Below are 18,564 nucleotides of genomic sequence, written 5' to 3'. Positions count from 1 at the left end.
TTATTTACAATAGGAAATCAGTAAAACAATTATTCAATATAAGAATCCTTCTCGTGCAAGGAAAGTAAATGCACCCAACATACAAAAATTACTTCCTATAGTGCACTCACTGTATCAGGTTTAGAAGTCTTAGTTGAATGGGTCTTATAGTTGCTTTGGAAGTGTAGTGACGTGACATGGAGTTTCTCTCCAGGTAGAGAAACTTGCTTTGAATAAAAAGGATTGTTGTTCCTTTTTACATGCAGCTTTTCAACGCATGAATTTTTGAGCATATTGAATCTGTTTTTGGAAAAGCTTATGTACTTATTTTTCTCGGTAATTCATCAAGGGCTTCTAGTTGCTTTGTGATTTATCAAATTTTTTCATCATTTATATTGTATACATATGCATGTCAATGTCTCATACGGTTAAGGGCACCAAGACGTTTATAACGTTTATCCTTCGGTAAGCTTGAAACAATCGTGACCAGTATTGCGTTCAACATAAAGAATGTCGAAGATCATCCTGTGACAGAAGTTGAGTTACAAAGAAGTCGGTAAACATTATCTAGAATGTGTCTAGGATAAGTGTGTAAGAACTTTTTGTAATCATCGTTCTGTAGTGGATTTGTGTTGGACTGAGGAGTCCCGTGGATTTTCCCCAGATGTGGGGTTTTACCACGTAAAATAATTCTCTGCGTGTTCTTTATTTTATGTTCTTATCAATCTTGCTACCGAAGTTTATTTTTTGTTTATTGATTATAATATAATCTTAAATTGGCCTATTCACCCCTTCTAGGCATTTTTAGTCATCCTACAGGTAATTTCAAAAACATAAAAAGCAGAGACGTTTAGGAATGGAAGATAGTGTACTCTTGTTCTTCCATAGCCATAGCCATGAAATCTCCCCTCATTAGGGTTGGGACTCGGCTCGGCGGATATTTATGACATCCTTACTCACTGACTCACATATTTCAAATCAGATTGGCTCTAATTTTTTTTTTTTCCTTTTCCTTTTGTTAATTTCAATTTGAGAATCTAGAATTTCAAATTTTTAATTTCAATTTTTTTAAAATCTTAAAAATAAATCAGAGTTCAATACTTGACAAATTTTTAGATCTTATAGTCAGTATTTCAACAACAAAAAATATCATGATTTTTTAGTTATTTTTTTGAGTAGCAACTTTATTTATTCGAGGTTTTGCTACGCATTAAAATGTGCGTGTTATGCCGCTAGTACCAGGTTTCACATAGGACAAGTCCACGTACGCATACTCCCTACTGTATCAATTCTTCGTACTCAAAAAACCCAGAGAGAGAGTCTTGAAAGCCCAAACCAAAACACAACCGTTTTCGAACTCACTCTGCGTCTACAGCTTTTCATGCATGGCGATTGGTGAATGGGGGTTCAATTGAGAATTAGGGTTCGAAATCGACCTCGATCAATTCTCTTTCCACGGCAAGAAGATGTAATCTAACGGAGATTTTGGTGTCTTTTTTAAAACAATTTTTTCTAAAACCGTTCGGCTCTGCATAGGTTTAGTTAGTTTCTAGGGTTTTTCTTTTTGGGGCTGAAATGTTGAAGGACCAGTTGGATCGAACCAAGGTGGTGCTACGGCACTTGCCGCCTTCGATTTCGCAAACTTCACTTGTGGAACAAATCGACGTTTTCTTTTCTGGCCGCTACAACTGGGTCGCTTTCCGTCCCGGGAAGAGAAGGTTAGGGATTTTTAGCGAAGTTTCTGTTTTTGGTTTTACTTGAATTTAGACTTGTTTAGCTGTTTTTGGTTTGCTTAAATCTGCTATAGAGACCGTAAAATGGGGAATGTATGTGTCTGTGGGTTTGCTTTAGTTCATGTTATCAAGTCATGGTTTGTCAGTACCTTAGTTTAATGCTACTTGGAATTGCGCGAGAGTAGTGGGTGGGTTGTTCTAATTGCTCCCATGATATTCATAAACATATAATCGCAAATGAAATACGTGTTTTAACCTTATTTTTTTATGGCGCTTGCAGCTTATTGTTGAATGTATCATTCTTTTCCAATTTTGGTTTCTTAAATTTGATTTATTATGGAAAGAAAACAGTGTTATAGTTGGCATCACCAATTGAACGTTTTTTCACATATCTGGTTGCACGATTCAGAAAACAGTGCAATGTTTCACAGCTACTGTGTTTTGGCAACTTCCAAAATTCTTGCATTTTTTCTTTTATTCTAAGGGTCTGCTTCCAATAAGAGTCCTCACTCTATATGTGATGTCCTAAGAATCCTTTATTCTGACTGTTTCTTCTTTGCTGGGGGATTTATTTTTTACTTTTATAAATAGCAGGGATCCTTGTTCTAATCTGGAAAGTTCCATTTATGGGTTATCTCTGTAATCATGATGGTATAAGTATTATTGTTGTCATACTTGAGCTTTTAAATGTTTAAAGAAGATTCTGCAGGATAGACGATTATCTAATTTATTTTTTCTTGAATTAAAATTTTCAGCCAAAAGAATCCGTCATATTCTAGAGCCTACATTGATTTGAAGAGGCCAGAGGATGTTATTGAGTTTGCTGAATTCTTTGATGGTCATCTGTTTGTTAATGAGAAGGGTACTGTTTAAGCTTGCTTTTGAGGAGATCTATTAGACACATCAATTGTCTTGCAAGGAGTCTTGTTGAATATCTCTGTATTCAACCTATGCGTATTTTTTTAATATTTATTTATGAAATTTCCTTTAGCTAAGACACACTTCTAACTCAGGGTGCGTAATGATGCAGCTCAGAAAGTCTATAAACTGCTGAGTATTCTTGAAAGACTTATCTTATGTTCTCATAAAGTCTTCATTATTTTCTATTTGACTCAGGAACCTTTCACAATCTGATATAAGACATGGAATTTTAAGAGTATTTATTTTCCATTTCCAGGCAGTCAATTTAAAGTTATTGTTGAGTATGCTCCTTCACAACGCGTTCCAAAACAGTGGTCTAAGAAGGATGGTCGTGAAGGAACCATATTCAGAGGTACTAAGTTAATATTTAACATTCCTTGAAAGAAAATTTAGCAGCTATCGTTTGTTGCATGCAGACTTATATATACAATCATTTTCCTGTTAGTAAGTACAAGTATTTACTTGATGAACATCTAGATCCCGAGTATCTGGAGTTTCTTGAATTTCTTGCAAAGCCTGCTGAGAATCTTCCTAGTGCGGAGATACAATTGGAGAGAAGAGAAGCAGAGCGTTCTGGTTAGTCAGACAGATTACTTAAATAGTCATATTTACAAAAGAGAAAAAAATTCCTTTTATTGTACTTTTAAATTACCTTTTCTTCTTGCAGGTGCCGGAAAGGATGCTCCCATAGTTACACCATTAATGGACTTTGTTCGTCAGAAAAGGGCTTCCAAGGCTGGATCTCGGGTGCTTTTATAGCCTATATTACCAAAGATTAGGAAACTAATTGATTAGTGGAAAATATTACTTTCAGCATTACATGTTTGATTGCATAGTGCTCTAAGAAATGGTTGGAATTGAATTTTTGCTAATAATAATTGATGATTTTCTGAACATATTTCATGTTTCACGACAGAGGTCGCTGACTAATGGTAAAACGAGCAGAAGAGCTGGTGGACCATCATCTAGAAGTCCAAGTTTAGCCACGAGCAAACGAGGTTCTGAGAGGAAAAGAAATTCTGCCACAATGGTACTTGTGTTTTCGTGCATGTGAAGTTCGTGAAATCACAATTATATATGCTGTTGTTTTTTTCTGAACAAATAACTGTATGAGTGGCAAATCTCACTCTTGGCCTCTTATTAATTGGGCTTGAAATTAATTGATCTCGAAAACCCAGTGATCCAAAACCTCCACCTGGTTTGAAAATCTTTACTTTCCATCACATCATCTAGGAAATTTCAGTTAACATAGTTATAGCCTTTTTGAATTAATCTTAAAAGTTAAAACTTATCCCTTCTCATTTCTCGCTCGATGCTCCTTGACTACATTTTCCAATAAGATCAAGTCTGGTATTCATCTACCTTAAACAATGGTTCTTCAGGTGTTAAGAAATTGCCTTGGCCAGACTCTTCCTCGATATTTCTGATGACAGCTTCATTAAGGCCTTATACAGGCTCGTAACCAAATAGAAGGGTCGATATTCGTCAACTTGTAATGACCGGAGTTTCACTGGAATCAAACAAATACATTCTGCATTAGTGCGTGTAGTTGCAATCGCAATCCCATTTTCTGTTTTTGTTCTTTGAATATTATAATAACATGAGGTCTATGAAATTATTTAGTGATCATATTTGATCACAACTCATGTATATATCATGTCATTGTTCAAAATGTAGAACAGATAGAATTTAGAAGGATAATTTTTTATTTTTTATTTTTTGGTGGTATCGTTTGTATTTCAAAATTTTGAATATTTTTATTGATTTTCTTAGTACTTCTGGAACTGGTAGGTATTTTTTTATTGATTTTTGTATGTCTTGTCCTCTTCCAGCTGGAATTTTTTTACCTTACTCTGGGGTTTTACATTATTTTATTTTCTTGTAGGTGGGAGGTCTATGAGGTCTCCGATGTTTCTTATTTTTCATTTTCTCACAGTTCCTAGTTTGATTTGAAGACTTGAGCATCCATAATTGATTGCTTGTCAAATTTTGGTTTAAGGGAATTAATATGTCCTGTCTGATTGGCAGTATGTTTTGAGGGATGCCAGAAAGAACACCAGTGCCAAAGACAAGTCAACTTACATTCTGGTACCCAAGCGCGATGATCAGCAACCTTCTGAAAAGTCTGTCACTTTGGCATCTGCAGCTGGAACTCACGTTTTGGAAGAGGAGAGTGGTATGATATTGGATTGTTTGGAAGTGTTTTTTGCTGATGAGTAGGCATTATTTGCCCTAATTAGAATATGACTTGTACAAACTAGCACTCCTGCACTCATGTCTGATCATACAATGGGTTTCCTTGTCTATGAAGGGGAATAATTATAACTTTTAGTAACTCTTTTAAACTTCCTAACATTTTACGTAGGGGTTCTTTTCCTTTTCGTTTTTCTGGGTCTTGCGATTATGTTGCAAGAACTATACTTTTCCTTCCAATCAATTCCTCATAGGCCTGGTGGACTTTGCACTTTTGTTCATATATGGAACTTAAGGTTTTTATTTCATAAAGATTGGAAGGTTGGTCATATTTTGGTTATAGTTTGATTTGGTTGATGCAAATTTTTTTTTTGAGCATTTGATAGCAAAGAAATTCTATTGTTTGTAGATTTTCCCGTTTCAATTTTTTCATTTAGTTTGATATACTTTTAATTTTAGTTAGAGAAAAATGGCAGTTCTGCAGTTGCAAGCTTATCTTTGCATCCCTACACACTTTGAATATGTATGTTTCTTATCCTCCCTCATTGAAATACTTGTTTCGAGGTAGAAATTATTTGTATCAGTCATATTTCCGTGTTTTGGGCATTTGTGGTACTGGATTGTGAAGCTTTTTTAGTTTTATTTATTTATTTTCTGAATCTCTTCTGACAGTGACTTGTTTTTATTTTTATTTTTATCTTTAATTGTTTAGCACCTCTTCTCTTATTTCAGGAGTTTCTGGTGCTGATGCTGTGAAAAAGAAAATCCTGCTTCTGAAAGGGAAAGAGAGGGAGATAACTCATGTAAACCTTTTTCATACTGCTCAATCTCATTTACTAGGTTCTCGTTTTGTTTTACATATGTTTATTTTCAATGGTGGGTGGAGAGAGTTTATTTGTATGTTGCAATATGGTTCTGCTAAGATGCTAGGTGATGGCAGTTAAAATGTACATCCCAGTTTGCTTTTTCCACATCGTGAGATAATTTCCCTCTAGACTCAGATGTGATTGTGGAAAATAGGGGCTATGGACTCTAGCCATAAAGACGTGTGCTTAGCTGCTGTCTAGACTGGAGTATTTAATCTAGTTGGATATAGTGCACATAGGTGGCAGGTGGGTTGAGAGGGTTTATTTCTATGTACCTATGTAGTTTTGTTAATATGCTAGATGATGACAGTTACAATTTACATCCTAGTGTACTTTTTTTTGCATATCATGACATCATTTTCCGCTAGACTCAGATGTGAAATAGTGGCTATGGCTGCATATAATTAGTCATAAAGACGTACATAGCTACTGTCTAGACTGGAATATATACTCAAGTTGGATATAGTGCACTGGGGTGACAGCTTCAATATGCTAAATTATATCGTGGGTTGTATTGTAGTATCATTTATAGAAATGATATCAACCTACAACTGAGCATGGCACTTAGTTTGCATGAGTTATTTATTATGTGCATTTTCCTCTGGAAAGTCTAGGTATTTATATATCAATTTTTAAGCATTTTATTCTTAAAAATCAACTATAGCTGGTGCAAAGAATATGTTCATCTAATAAATACGGCAAAGCACAAAAACTGGCTGAAGACCTTGCACTCCAAGTGATTTGGCCTCTTTTGACATCTGTTCATGTCTCAAACTCCTTGTGCAGGTTCCGGCGAACATGTCACAGCAGCAGAGTTCATCTGCTAAAAACATGGGTGGTACAATTGCGCTGAAACAAAACCTGCGCCGTCAAGAAAATGGGAGGATTATAAGAGGAATACTTCTAAACAAGGATGCACGTCAAAGTCAGTCTTCTGGGATTTACTCTGCGCAACAAATCCAGACTTCGAATTCAGATAGGGACAAACGACCTCCTCGGTCCCAACACGTGCAATTGATTTTAAAGGATACAAATGGCGCTCCAGATTATAATATTGTTGGGAATGACTTGCATGGTATTTGTAGCGAGAAGCAGGAGAAACGGATAAGGAATAAGGAGAGACCTGATCGTGTTGTATGGACTCCTCTAAATCGTTTAGATGGATCATCTGCAAGTGATGAGTCTTTGTCATCTGCATTTCAACCTGCTCACTCACTGCTAGATTCTTCAGAAGGTGTGACTTATATTCAAAGAATTTTTTTTTAGGGTTACACTGCTGGGTACTCTTCAGATCAATGTTTATATTCCATGCCATGAATATTTGATCATATTGTGGACAGATGTAGCAAAAATTATTGTTGAAACTTTTAAGAGATTATGAGGCATAGTTTTGTGTGTTGTCACTGTGTTCTAAGTCTAATTGTAAATTGCTATGTTTTAGGAAGTCGTGGAGATATGAGTCCATGTTGGGGGGGCAACGTTGAGTGTCCAAAAACACAAATATGGACGGAGAGATTGACAAAATTTCTGTATTAAACATTTAAGAGAGAAAACGGAAATATGAGAAGAAAAACCTAATGTATGAAACTTAAAAAGCTATTTATTTGATCAGGTATCTACTATTTTGACTAGCAACTGGTCCTTGGTCCTTGGTAGTGTCTTTGCAACTGGACATAGCAATCATTCTTTTAGGTCATTTTGTTTTTGGGAACTTTGATTTTAAACGATGTTTCTATATGATTCACAAATGTTTTTGCACATCAAAACATCTATGCATCTGTGTTGGTGCATTTTGATTGATGTAGTAATCATTTGGACATTGCTGATATTTGATGTAGGCTGCCATAAACATCATGGTCGCCGAGGAACAACACATGGTGTTAAGGATCTTGATGGCTCACCGGTTGCAGGTGAAGGAAAACATTCAAAAAGAGGCTATGGCTCCCATGAGGTGCTTCAACTTTGTTTTGCATGCTTGCTTACGTGCATTCAGTAGTCAGTATCTTGTTTTTTTTACTCATTGTGGTATAGGTAGTGAAACATTTACTTAATGTGTGTGCAGAAACAAGTGTGGGTTCAGAAGTCAAGTTCTGGTTCTTAAGGATTTTTTTTTTCTTGCATTGGTAAGCTCTTGGAAGATTAATTTTGGCTCAATTTTATATCATCATCATCATCATATGAGTACTCCGTCGTTCCATTGTTTTGTATTTTACGCAGTATCTTGTATTAAATCCAACTTTTTAGAATTTTTCTATTCCTTCTTTTCCGCTAGTCTTTGTCTGTCTCTTGGTGTTTTACCTTCTACTTTCATTTGGGCACCTTTTGTTGTCTAGAAATTATGATGCATATGTCGCTCCCACCTAAGCCTAATTTCTCGTCTTTTCACTAATAGGTTACTTTCGCTGTTTCTCTAAAACTTTGATTTTTAATTGTCTTTTCAGCATCCCAAATTTCAGAGAAGTTACTATTTAAAAAATTGAGTTGTCTCTGTAGAAGTTCATAAATATGCTGACAATCTGACATAAAAAGTGTCCATGAATGTAATCTCAATAAATTGATATTCTCAACGAGTGCCTGATGTTGATGAAACCCTGGTTTCATGGATTGCAATAGTTGTTAATGCTACCATTTTTAGAACTCCTGCATACACGACTACATGAGTTTGATAACGAACTCTAGTTTCTTTTAAAGTTTCATGTCTTTCCAGAGGCTTCTCTCAGCTGCTGTATGTTTTCCTTGGCTTGGGAATCTCTTTTTACAGTCTGACATTGTTAATCCATTGATGCTCTACCAGCATTAAAGATAATATAATAGATATTGTGTTCACATGGTATATGTGCTAGGTAATTAAGAAATCAATGTATGCATGATTTAGTATGTGTCGCAAGAATTGGAGAAAAGGGGCCAAAAGGCTCATTTTACAAGAGGCTTAGCTGGGATTTTGTCTTTTATAAATGACTTATATTGGCTATATGTTTATTACTTTGCAGTGTGATGTTTGGCTACTTGAACCTTCGTAGCATGCATGTTGCATTGGCCTGAGGCTGTCTGTTTTTCTGGACGGATTACCAGGTGTAAACGAAGTTTCAGCATCTTTTGGAAAACCATACTGAATGAGGGAGAGATGTGGGTATATAAATATATTATGGGTTTGAAGAAAGCGCATGTTTGTGTTGACAGCATGGAAATAGGAGGGAAAAGGAAAAACAGAAAAACACATCAGCATCATTAACGTATATAACAACACAGTTTTTATCACGGCGCCCACACCAACGGGTTCCTCTCAGAAGAGTTATGGATAGTCATTCTTGCCCTTGACTGGTTATCAGGATATTTAGGTTTTATAGGTGGATGATGTCGTCCATTAGTTAAACTGTAAATATAAAAGCGGAGCACTATATACGGCTTTAAAGTTTGTTTATTTCTACGAGTTAGCATTGTTTAAAGGCCCTGGTATCTTCTCCAGTACTCTGAAGGGGTTTTGTTTTGAATAGAAGACAACTTCAGCCCTTTTGCAATTGATGGCCGGTGGTTGACTGTAATTGGAGTTGATATAGACTGATTGGTTGGGTCTATGTTTTGGCAATGTTTTGGCAGTGTTTCACCTTGTTTTAACGGAGACATTGCTTTGCTGTTATATGAATGAGATTGTATACAGAGTGTAGTGCTTTTAATTGCAGAACATAGTTTGTGTTGCCTCTCTCTCTCTGTGTGCTGTTATATGAGATTGAATACAGGTTGTGGTAGTGTTTTAATTACCGGAACATAATTTGTGTTGCCTCTCTCTCTCACGCTCGCCGAAGGCATTGTTTTGCAAACTTGGGAGATGACTCTTCGCAGCATATAGATTGTATTGCTTTACCCAGCTAGCCTGATGGCTGTTGGCTTCTGATCGGTCATTCTTCTGGATTGACTTGCCCTTTTTTTTTTAAGGTTTTAAAATTAGCTTTTCAATCATTTCAACTTATTAATACACTTCAAATTGGACGGGAACGGGAGTTGCCTGGAGTTTTGGATAGCTGCTGCATCTTGTAAATTCAGTCCTAGATTCAAAAAGAAAAGAGAGGATAAATCAGATTTGTTCTACTTTTGTAGGGTGTCTTTTTTATTATTATTTATTTCTGACCTGGATAGTAGAGAAATAGACACGGTTCTTGACTGCCTGCCCTGCAATCGTTGGGAAGAAAAGAAATAGAATGAAGGGCCTAAAAAAGTTTGGAGTTTTGGGCCCAAAAAAGTCTTTGCACTTGATGGATAAAATAACAAATAAATCAATGGATGGAGATAGAAGTGGAAGTGGAAGTGGAAGCAGCAAGCAAAGAAAAGAAAACTAGGGACGTGGTTAGCGTCAAAACTACAAGTCTACTCTTCAGTACCAACCAAGCACTCAAAACTCAAAACTGAGAGCATTGACATGTACTGAGAAAAGAGAAGGCTGAGCTTGCATTTCGTTTCATTGCATTGCATGTGTTCTTCTCAAAGGACTAGTCCTTTTCTTATCGCTTATCAACTTTGGTGGTAATGGCAGCATTTCCAAATAATACTCTTCGGTCTTTCAAACCTCTCTCCCCCACTTTTAACTCCTCAACGGTCAGAAATTCCGTTTTGGCGCGAAATTCCGTCAGTCAGGTGCCCTCTTCAACTGGAGCTGTCTCTGCCAAAGAAAAGAGATCCTTCCCAGGTGGACTCACTCTCTCACACTCTTCTGGGTTTTCCTTCACCCAAGTGTTACAGTTAAAAATTTGAATTATTTAGTAGTTTAGTAGTAGTTTTGTTGCTTTGCTTCCTTCATGTCATCATGTGCAATGCTATTCTATTACTAAAATGGATTCTTGAATCTGAATTAGGCAAATGAGATTGAGGTAGGTAGAGGTTTTGCTTTCTGATGTCCAACTTAATCAGCTTCTGAGATTTTAGTTTGAGGGTTAGGAAGGATTCTTGGTTAAGGAAATGGGACGTGTCAAACGCTCCATGCATGGTTTCCAGTTAAAATGTCTTTTCCTAACTGCCGAAATGAGACAGTTAGTGTTGCATTATCTGGTCTTTTGATGCATAACATTTTCAATGATCTTCTGAAGATGGCTGAGTCCTCCTCTCCATGGTTGTTTCAGTAGTTTTCTGATAAATGCCTCCATTTATTGTGCAGGGAAACCAGAGGCTGATGTTGTAGTCATTGGAAGTGGTATCGGTGGATTGTGTTGCGCCGGGCTCTTAGCTAGGTACCAGCAAGATGTTCTTGTCTTAGAGAGTCATGATCTGCCTGGAGGTGCTGCTCATTCGTTTGACATTAAAGGCTTTAAATTTGACTCTGGCCCATCTCTGTTCTCTGGTTTTCAGTCCAAAGGCCCTCAGGCTAATCCTCTTAGTCAGGTAATTTGTTCTTTCATTTTTCTTTTGTTGAGGACTCATTTGTAGTGTCAGTCAAGGTTTGCTTTAGATTTACTTTCATTTCTTTCTATTAATAGCATAGACAAATTTGCAGCACAACAAAAATCGATATAATAAAATAGCAGTCTAAATTTCAATCCAAGATCAAAATCATTGAGGGAGTTTGCTTGGAATGTGGGCATTAACTCGACCCAGGTCACTACTTGATGTAATCATTACACTGACATTTCTTCCTTTCATTTAGTACATTATAAGTTGGAACTTTAGGCTGTTTTGAGGAAAGATAGTCAAAAGATTTTTCATAGAGTTGACTTTAAAGCAATGTCTAAGAAAACTTGGAAATGAGTCCAATGATTTGCTGATTCGATGATTTTCCAGGTTCTTGATGCATTGGGTGAGACAATTCCTTGTGCTAGTTATGATTCATGGATGGTCTACTTACCTGAAGGTGAATTTCTGTCGCGCATTGGCCCCACAGAATTTTACAAGGTGGATTCTCATTATGATTGTTGAGGTTTTATCATTTTAATCATTGGTTTGGCTTATGAGGCTTATTGATGCTTTTGTATCTCTCGGATCATTCTTAACCCTGTACAAGTAGACGCTACCTAATCATTAATCAATAAACTTGCCTATTGCTTGTGTTGCTAGATTATTTCCTATCCCCTTTGTTGCTGTCTAACCTCTTTCTAATGGTTTGTTTGTCCCAGAAATAATTTACTGAGCAGTTTATAGTCAAGGAGTTTTCACTGACTGTGTTTAGTTTTTCTTCCCCTTCCAGGACCTGGAGAAGTATGCAAGTGCAAATGCTGTTCGAGAATGGAAAAAACTTCTTGTGAGTACCATCAATAATTTTTGTGTGGACATAATTAGGTTTAATATTTTGAAATAAAAAGGATAAAGTAATGATCATAAAATTGGTTGGTATCCTTTGACCTTTAGAAAGCTCATACTGGAATATATGGTTTCTTCTAAAACGAAATACCTATGCATATACCTCCATATTCTTGTCACAGCAGTTTTCTTTCGGGTTACCTCTCATAGGAAAAATGAAACTCTTCTACAGGATGCCATTCTTCCATTGTCTGCAGCTGCAATGGCTCTGCCTCCACTTTCCATCCGAGGGGATTTGGGTGTTCTTTCCACTGCCGCTGCAAGATATGCTCCCTCTCTCTTGAAATCTTTTGTACAAATGGGACCTCAGGGAGCACTTGGTGCCACAAAGCTTCTCAGACCATTCTCAGAAATCATTGACTCATTGGAACTGAAAGATCCCTTTATACGTAATTGGGTGGACCTATTGGCTTTCTTGCTTGCTGGGGTGAAATCTAATGGTATACTTTCAGCAGAGATGGTAACTAATATGCATTAATTCCTACAGAAATCTCTCAGGGATTGCTATAATAACTATGCTTAGCATATGCTTTGCTAGAAGCTTGTTTAGAGTTCTGCGCTTGTTGTCCAACTTGTTACATGCAATAAGCCACAACTAATGATTTTTCTGATTCTTTAACTACATGTTTAGCTATGGTAGGTTACTTTTGGTTTTGGCGGTGAACAATATCTGATTATTGCTAAATGTTAGTTTATAGCCGCTACAAAGCACCAATCCCCTATAACTCTTAAGTTGATACATATTCACATAATTATCTTTCATCTTACCATCTTGATATCACAAATTGTACAGCTTTTGTAATTGCAACTAAGTGTACTGTTCTATTTATTTTTTAGGATACTTTGAAATGCATTTGTTTTAGAGTTAGCTCATCTGTTAAGTGTTACATCCCATTGTTTCTTATTTATATGATTTCCAGTTTTAAACATATATATAAGTTTGATGTAAGATGTTGTCATATGATTACAGCATCACATAATACCTTTTTTTTCTCTTTCCAATTTTTCAGATTTACATGTTTGCGGAATGGTATAAGCCAGGCTGCTGTCTTGAGTACCCTCTTCATGGAAGTGGTGCAATTGTTGATGGTCTTGTTCGGGGATTGAAGAAGTTTGGTGGACGGATTTCTCTTGGAAGTCATGTGGAAAAGATTGTTGTTGAAAATGGTCGAGCCACTGGAGTCAAGCTAAGAAGCGGTCAAGTAAGTAAATTATGTGTGATAAAATATACTGTGAAGTCTTTAAACTGAATTACTTTTAGTTTGATGTTAACACTCGAACAAACATTTACGCTGCAGTTTATACGTGCTAAAAAGGCTGTTGTTAGCAATGCCTCTATGTGGGACACTCTAAATCTATTACCTAAGGAAGTTGTTCCAAAGTCATATCTGGACAGGACTAAGACGACTCCTCAATGTGAATCATTCATGCATCTTCATTTGGGATTTGATGCAGAGGTGAGTGTTCTTATAAGAAGCTGACATAAGTAGTAACATGATCCAAATTCTCTCTCAAATAATGTGTTCAAAATTCTGCTTAACAACCAGGACGTACGGAAGGACTTGGGGATTCATCATATAGTTGTTAATGATTGGGATAGAGGAGTGGATGCTGACCAGAATGTTGTTTTGATATCTGTACCTAGTGTACTAAGTCCGGATCTGGCACCACCTGGGAAACATGTGTTACATGCTTATCTTCCAGGAACTGAACCCTTTGATTTGTGGAAAGGATTTGACCGTAAAAGCTCTGCATACAAAGAGCTCAAAGCTGAGAGATCTGAGGTACTTACATATGCTACCTACATTTATTGTCATTCAATTTATTAATTCTGCAGCGTGAGCCAATCATGTAGAATCCAATTGCAAACTTACAGCCACTCTTATTAATTGAATTCAAAGAAGACAAAACAAAAGATAATATATATATATATATATAGTGCAGCCTTACAAAAAGAAAAGCCAAACATAACCCCTAATACAATTATAGAGACCTAACCGTCATATAATATACACCAACTTCTCGCACAATATGTTGATAGTGTATAATTGATAAATCAAATTCTATTTTCCTTTGTGGTTTCTCAGATGTTGAATTCTTCGCCATAATTTCCACCCCAGCCCCCTTGCCCAAAACTCCTTTCTCAAAAAACAAAACAAATAAAAAAAAGGTTCGTTCATTTCTATGGTCAAGAAATTTGACTCATAATTGCATTAGTTTTCTCTCAAGTTGATGAGCAATAACATTGGTGCCATTATGACTCACTGGCCATCAATTATGTAAGTAGTGAGAGCCTAGCCTCCTGTCGGTTATGTCATGATCAAGATTCTTAAATTAGAAAAATAACAAAACACAAAAACCAGTTATTTGAATAAAATCTGGGAGACTTTCTTATATTCTTAGCAGGATTTTAACAAATCCAGTGGTACGTCACACCTAAATCTTTTTTTTTTCTTTCCCATTTAATTGTGTATCTTTGTTTCCTTTCTGCTTCTGCTTTGCTGGGTGTGGACAGGTTGCCATGGTTAAAATGCATGCATCTTATGAGCTCACATGGCAGCTTTCTGTTTTTTTGTTTATATGTGTGCGCGTCAGAGATATAGATAGAGATGGCAACAGTCATGTTCGTTTGTTTTCCTCAACTTTGAAAAATGCCTCAAAACATGGAACCCCATTAGTTAAATATATGATGGCATAATACGAAAACGACTGGTTGGTTTTTACCATCAAAGCTCAGCAAAACTTTCCATGTAAACTGGAAATCAACAGTAGGAAATAGTCTTTCTAACATTTGCATATGGCTGAATATCACCTTCTCCCCACTGGCCCCTTTAAAGCTTACCTGATTAAGCTCAATTCTTACACTTCATTAAATCATTTTCCTATCTCAAATTTGTTACTGTTGTAACTTGTAACAACTTCTGATCTCTTTTATTTTTCTTATCCATTGCTTATGATTCATCACTTGTAATTCAGGTTATGTGGAGAGCTGTGGAGCGTGCAGTTGGTCCTGGCTTTAGCCGAGAGAAATGTGAGGTTAAGTTAGTCGGATCTCCATTGACACATCAGAGATTTCTCCGAAGGAACCGAGGAACATACGGACCAGCAATACAAGCTGGTAAAGACTCTTTCCCAGGGCATTCTACTTCCATCCCTCAGCTTTATTGTTGTGGAGATTCTACTTTTCCTGGCATTGGTGTCCCTGCAGTTGCTGCTAGTGGTGCCATTGTAGCCAATTCACTAGTTTCTGTGTCTCAACACTCTGAACTTCTTGATGCCATTGGAATTTGAATGCATGGTAGTCTAAGATTTGTATTGTTCATACAATTTTTTATTTTGAGTTGATGATAAAATATTCTGTATTTACTGTTGAAACATAAAATGAGGAGTATTAAAAGAAAGAAAATGCGGTTCCCTTTTATTTAAATTAAAATAATTACTAGAGTTGTTGCCTTGTTCTTTTGTCCCCTTTTATGTTATATAAAGTTATGTTGCCGGTAGGTATTTTGCTTCTTTTCTTTCTTAATTTTTTTGGTAAACAAATATTTATTTTTCTTGATACATATTGTTATTTTAATGTGGGCTCTACGAATCATTTCACATTCTTTCTTTTAGATATGTGGCATAGCATAATTCCTGTATTCATAACTTGTTCCACAATTCAATCTTAAATTGTTGGTATTTATTTATGCTAGTCAATATAGAACTCATATTTAGCTTCGACTAACACTATCATACAACATTATTACTTAAATTGGATTTTATTTTTTATTTTTGCCAAAGTTAGGATTAGGAATGGGGAGTCGAAGTGGCATGAGGGTTCGAATCTGAGATCACTAATGTGCAAATCAAGATCATTTTTCACTAATAGGCTAGACCCGTTGACAAATTGTTATTTAGGTCTTAAACTCAATAATATGATAATATATCAAATATTAGAAAAATAAATAAATAATTGCTTTTTCGTTTCAACATGACAAGATGAGGAGTGAGGAAGTCAAAATACTTGATTGTCTCTACATTTGGCCTTATTATAATATCGTCAAATTTGAGCAATTTTATATGCATATCTGATTTTTTTTTTCTTCTTTAAACCATTTGAATACACATATTTTGATATTCTACCATGAAAACTGTGGGTTGGATGAATATAGAGATGGAATGTTATGTGCATGCAAAGAGATATTTATACATGAATGATATTAAGTAACAAAAAAGTCAATATAATGGAAGGTTACCGGTCGTCCTCATGATGAAGACGTTGACCCACAATACCATTTAGATGGAGAGCTAGCATATTGAAGTGGTCCTGCTGCTGCTGCTGCTGTTGCTGCTGCTGGATCATGTCATGTTATTACCAAATTATATATATATATATATATATATATATATATAGTCTTATAAAATATTTACTACTTTCACTATCTTATCTAACATGACATGAGCCATTTTATTATCGAATATAAAGATATTTTGATTAGTGAGTCTTTCAATAAAATTATTAATTCGTCAACAAAATCGCTCATGTTCGATAATACAAAAAAAATCATTTGATTAAGAAACTTTAAAGTCGTGAATACTGTGGAATTCTGATAGCCATTCCCCTCTTTCACAGAGATAAACAAGCCTTTTAGATAAGACTAGTATTCACAAAACTATTTGTACAATATTATCATCCGAATACATTATATATATAACGTTACTATTATCATAATATAGAGAGCGAGATGATAATGATATCGATAATAGAGACATTGTTAACAAAGATAGCGTATTAGCGTTGGTCGGCAACTGCTAAAGGCTTACTGATGTGACGTGGCACCGCCTGCAAAAGAATAAAACAAGTTGCATTACAATTTACAAGTGTCTTGATGAGATGCATGCAAATTGGTGAGCCCTAATTATTGAAACATTTGAAGGACATAAAATCTTGCATCGTAAACTTGTGAAAATAAATACAAGTTATAAGTATGTAGTTCACCATAAAATAACACCAAGGTATTTTATAACAAAATATCACACATGTCGTGTGTTGTACATGTTGGAAATCGTAGATCAAATACAATTGTTCCACATCAGAAAAATTATTGTGCATAAATGGGTATATTAAGTGGTAGCTGTCTCTCTCTCTCTCTAAATTGCACCCATACTTCTTGAGATAAAACCTCATATTTGGATGGTTTATGAGCCTAATCAACCACGAAAGACTTGGGACATTTGACACATCATTATTTGAGGTGGAGCACATATCTAAGTCTGAAGTCAAGAGAGAGACCAAGAAGAGAAGATGAAATTTTTTGGTGGGAATGGAAAGTGGAGATCTAGGGTTCTGTTTCTTTTGTCACCAACTTTTGGAAATATTCATCATTTTATTGTGAACTGATGGTTTGAAGATTGTAAAATTGTGAACTAGACCAGCCGATTCGGTTCAATTTCTCACTGAAGTTAAATAATAAACAAATCATACCAAACCAAGCCGATCAATTTGATTCAACCAGTTTGGTTGCCCAGCCTTAGGTGCAATTATGGAGTCACCATTTACTTATTTCATTATGAATACCATATTCGATGACTGACTTCGGATACTTGGCACATCATTATTTAAGCTGGAGCACATATTTAAGTCTAAAGTCAAGAGAGACAAAGAAGAGAAGATGAAACCCTAGCACTTTTATTGTTTATTTTAGTTTCGATGGGGATGGAAAGCGAAGATAAAGGGTTCAATTTCTTTTGTCACCAACTTTTGAAATATTCGTCATTTTATGAAAATTTGATGGTTTAAAGATTTTAGAATTGTGAACTAGACCGGCATATTCGGTTTGATTTATCATCAAAATTAAATAATAAAAAAATCAGACCAAACCAAGTCGACCGATTTAGTTTGCCGGTCTAGTTGCCCAACCTTAGGTGCGAGTCACCATTTACTTATGTCAATATGAATTTGTTTTGAACGTCTTGTAGTTTTAGCACATAAAATAAAAATCATCATGTGAGCTTTCACTTTAAAAAAAAAAAACATTTCATGTTTGTATTGTCTAAACGAAATGCTTTTGACTGGATTTTGGTGCTTGGTCATCTTAGCAGCTGATTGGTTGTCTTGGGTATGGGTGGGCACGGTTTAGTTCAATCTAGTTCTCTCCTAGAATTGAAATCGAAACCAGAACTTACACACTGTCAGATTCGATTCGGTTTTTATAGAAAGTGTCTAGAAGAACTGAACTAAATCGGAACTATGCAATTTCGGTTTAGTTCGAACTGGTTCCCTATTTGAAAAGATAAAAATATAAAGATGTGAATAAGAGAGAAATTGAAAGAAGAGAAAATGGGTAGAAGAGATAAAATAATAGAGAAAGAGATAAAGAGATAAAGAGGAAGATAAATAGAAAGAAATAGGTGGAAAAGAGAGAAAGACGGAAGCGCAACAAGAACGGGTTTAGTTCACCAAAAAGATAAAGAAATTGAGCTAGAGTAGTTATTTAGTTGGGTATAAATTGGAACTAAGACATTTTGGTATTAATTGGGCTAAAATATCTAGATATTACTTGAAGTTACTAATGTTATTTGAATATTAATTAGACTTACTAATAATT

General features: G+C 35.7%; 2 protein-coding genes across 3 annotated transcripts; both read left to right on the top strand.

Annotated features, from left to right (window-relative positions):
• On the top strand, positions 1,249-9,387 carry LOC18791439 (regulator of nonsense transcripts UPF3). Of its 2 annotated transcripts, XM_007221754.2 has the most exons (12): positions 1,250-1,697; positions 2,468-2,574; positions 2,890-2,985; positions 3,111-3,209; positions 3,301-3,380; positions 3,550-3,663; positions 4,662-4,809; positions 5,559-5,629; positions 6,479-6,926; positions 7,531-7,643; positions 7,755-7,815; positions 8,683-9,387. In XM_007221754.2, the coding sequence occupies exons 1-11, from the start codon at positions 1,555-1,557 to the stop codon at positions 7,791-7,793; spliced, it is 1,458 nt and encodes a 485-aa protein (XP_007221816.1). In that variant the 5' UTR covers positions 1,250-1,554; the 3' UTR covers positions 7,794-7,815; positions 8,683-9,387. The 2 variants fall into 2 exon arrangements, with proteins under 2 accessions (XP_007221815.1, XP_007221816.1); XM_007221753.2 differs by lacking the exon at positions 7,755-7,815 and having other exon boundaries at positions 1,249-1,697.
• LOC18788229 (prolycopene isomerase, chloroplastic) lies at positions 9,485-15,407 on the top strand. Its single transcript, XM_007224341.2, has 9 exons — positions 9,485-10,373; positions 10,839-11,062; positions 11,459-11,569; positions 11,862-11,915; positions 12,147-12,434; positions 12,985-13,176; positions 13,273-13,431; positions 13,522-13,758; positions 14,951-15,407. The coding sequence occupies exons 1-9, from the start codon at positions 10,214-10,216 to the stop codon at positions 15,263-15,265; spliced, it is 1,740 nt and encodes a 579-aa protein (XP_007224403.1). The 5' UTR covers positions 9,485-10,213; the 3' UTR covers positions 15,266-15,407.

The sequence above is a fragment of the Prunus persica genome, chromosome G1 (genome assembly GCF_000346465.2).
Source record: "Prunus persica cultivar Lovell chromosome G1, Prunus_persica_NCBIv2, whole genome shotgun sequence".
Classification (NCBI taxonomy): domain Eukaryota; kingdom Viridiplantae; phylum Streptophyta; class Magnoliopsida; order Rosales; family Rosaceae; genus Prunus; species Prunus persica.
This window is presented reverse-complemented; position numbering and strand designations above follow the sequence as displayed.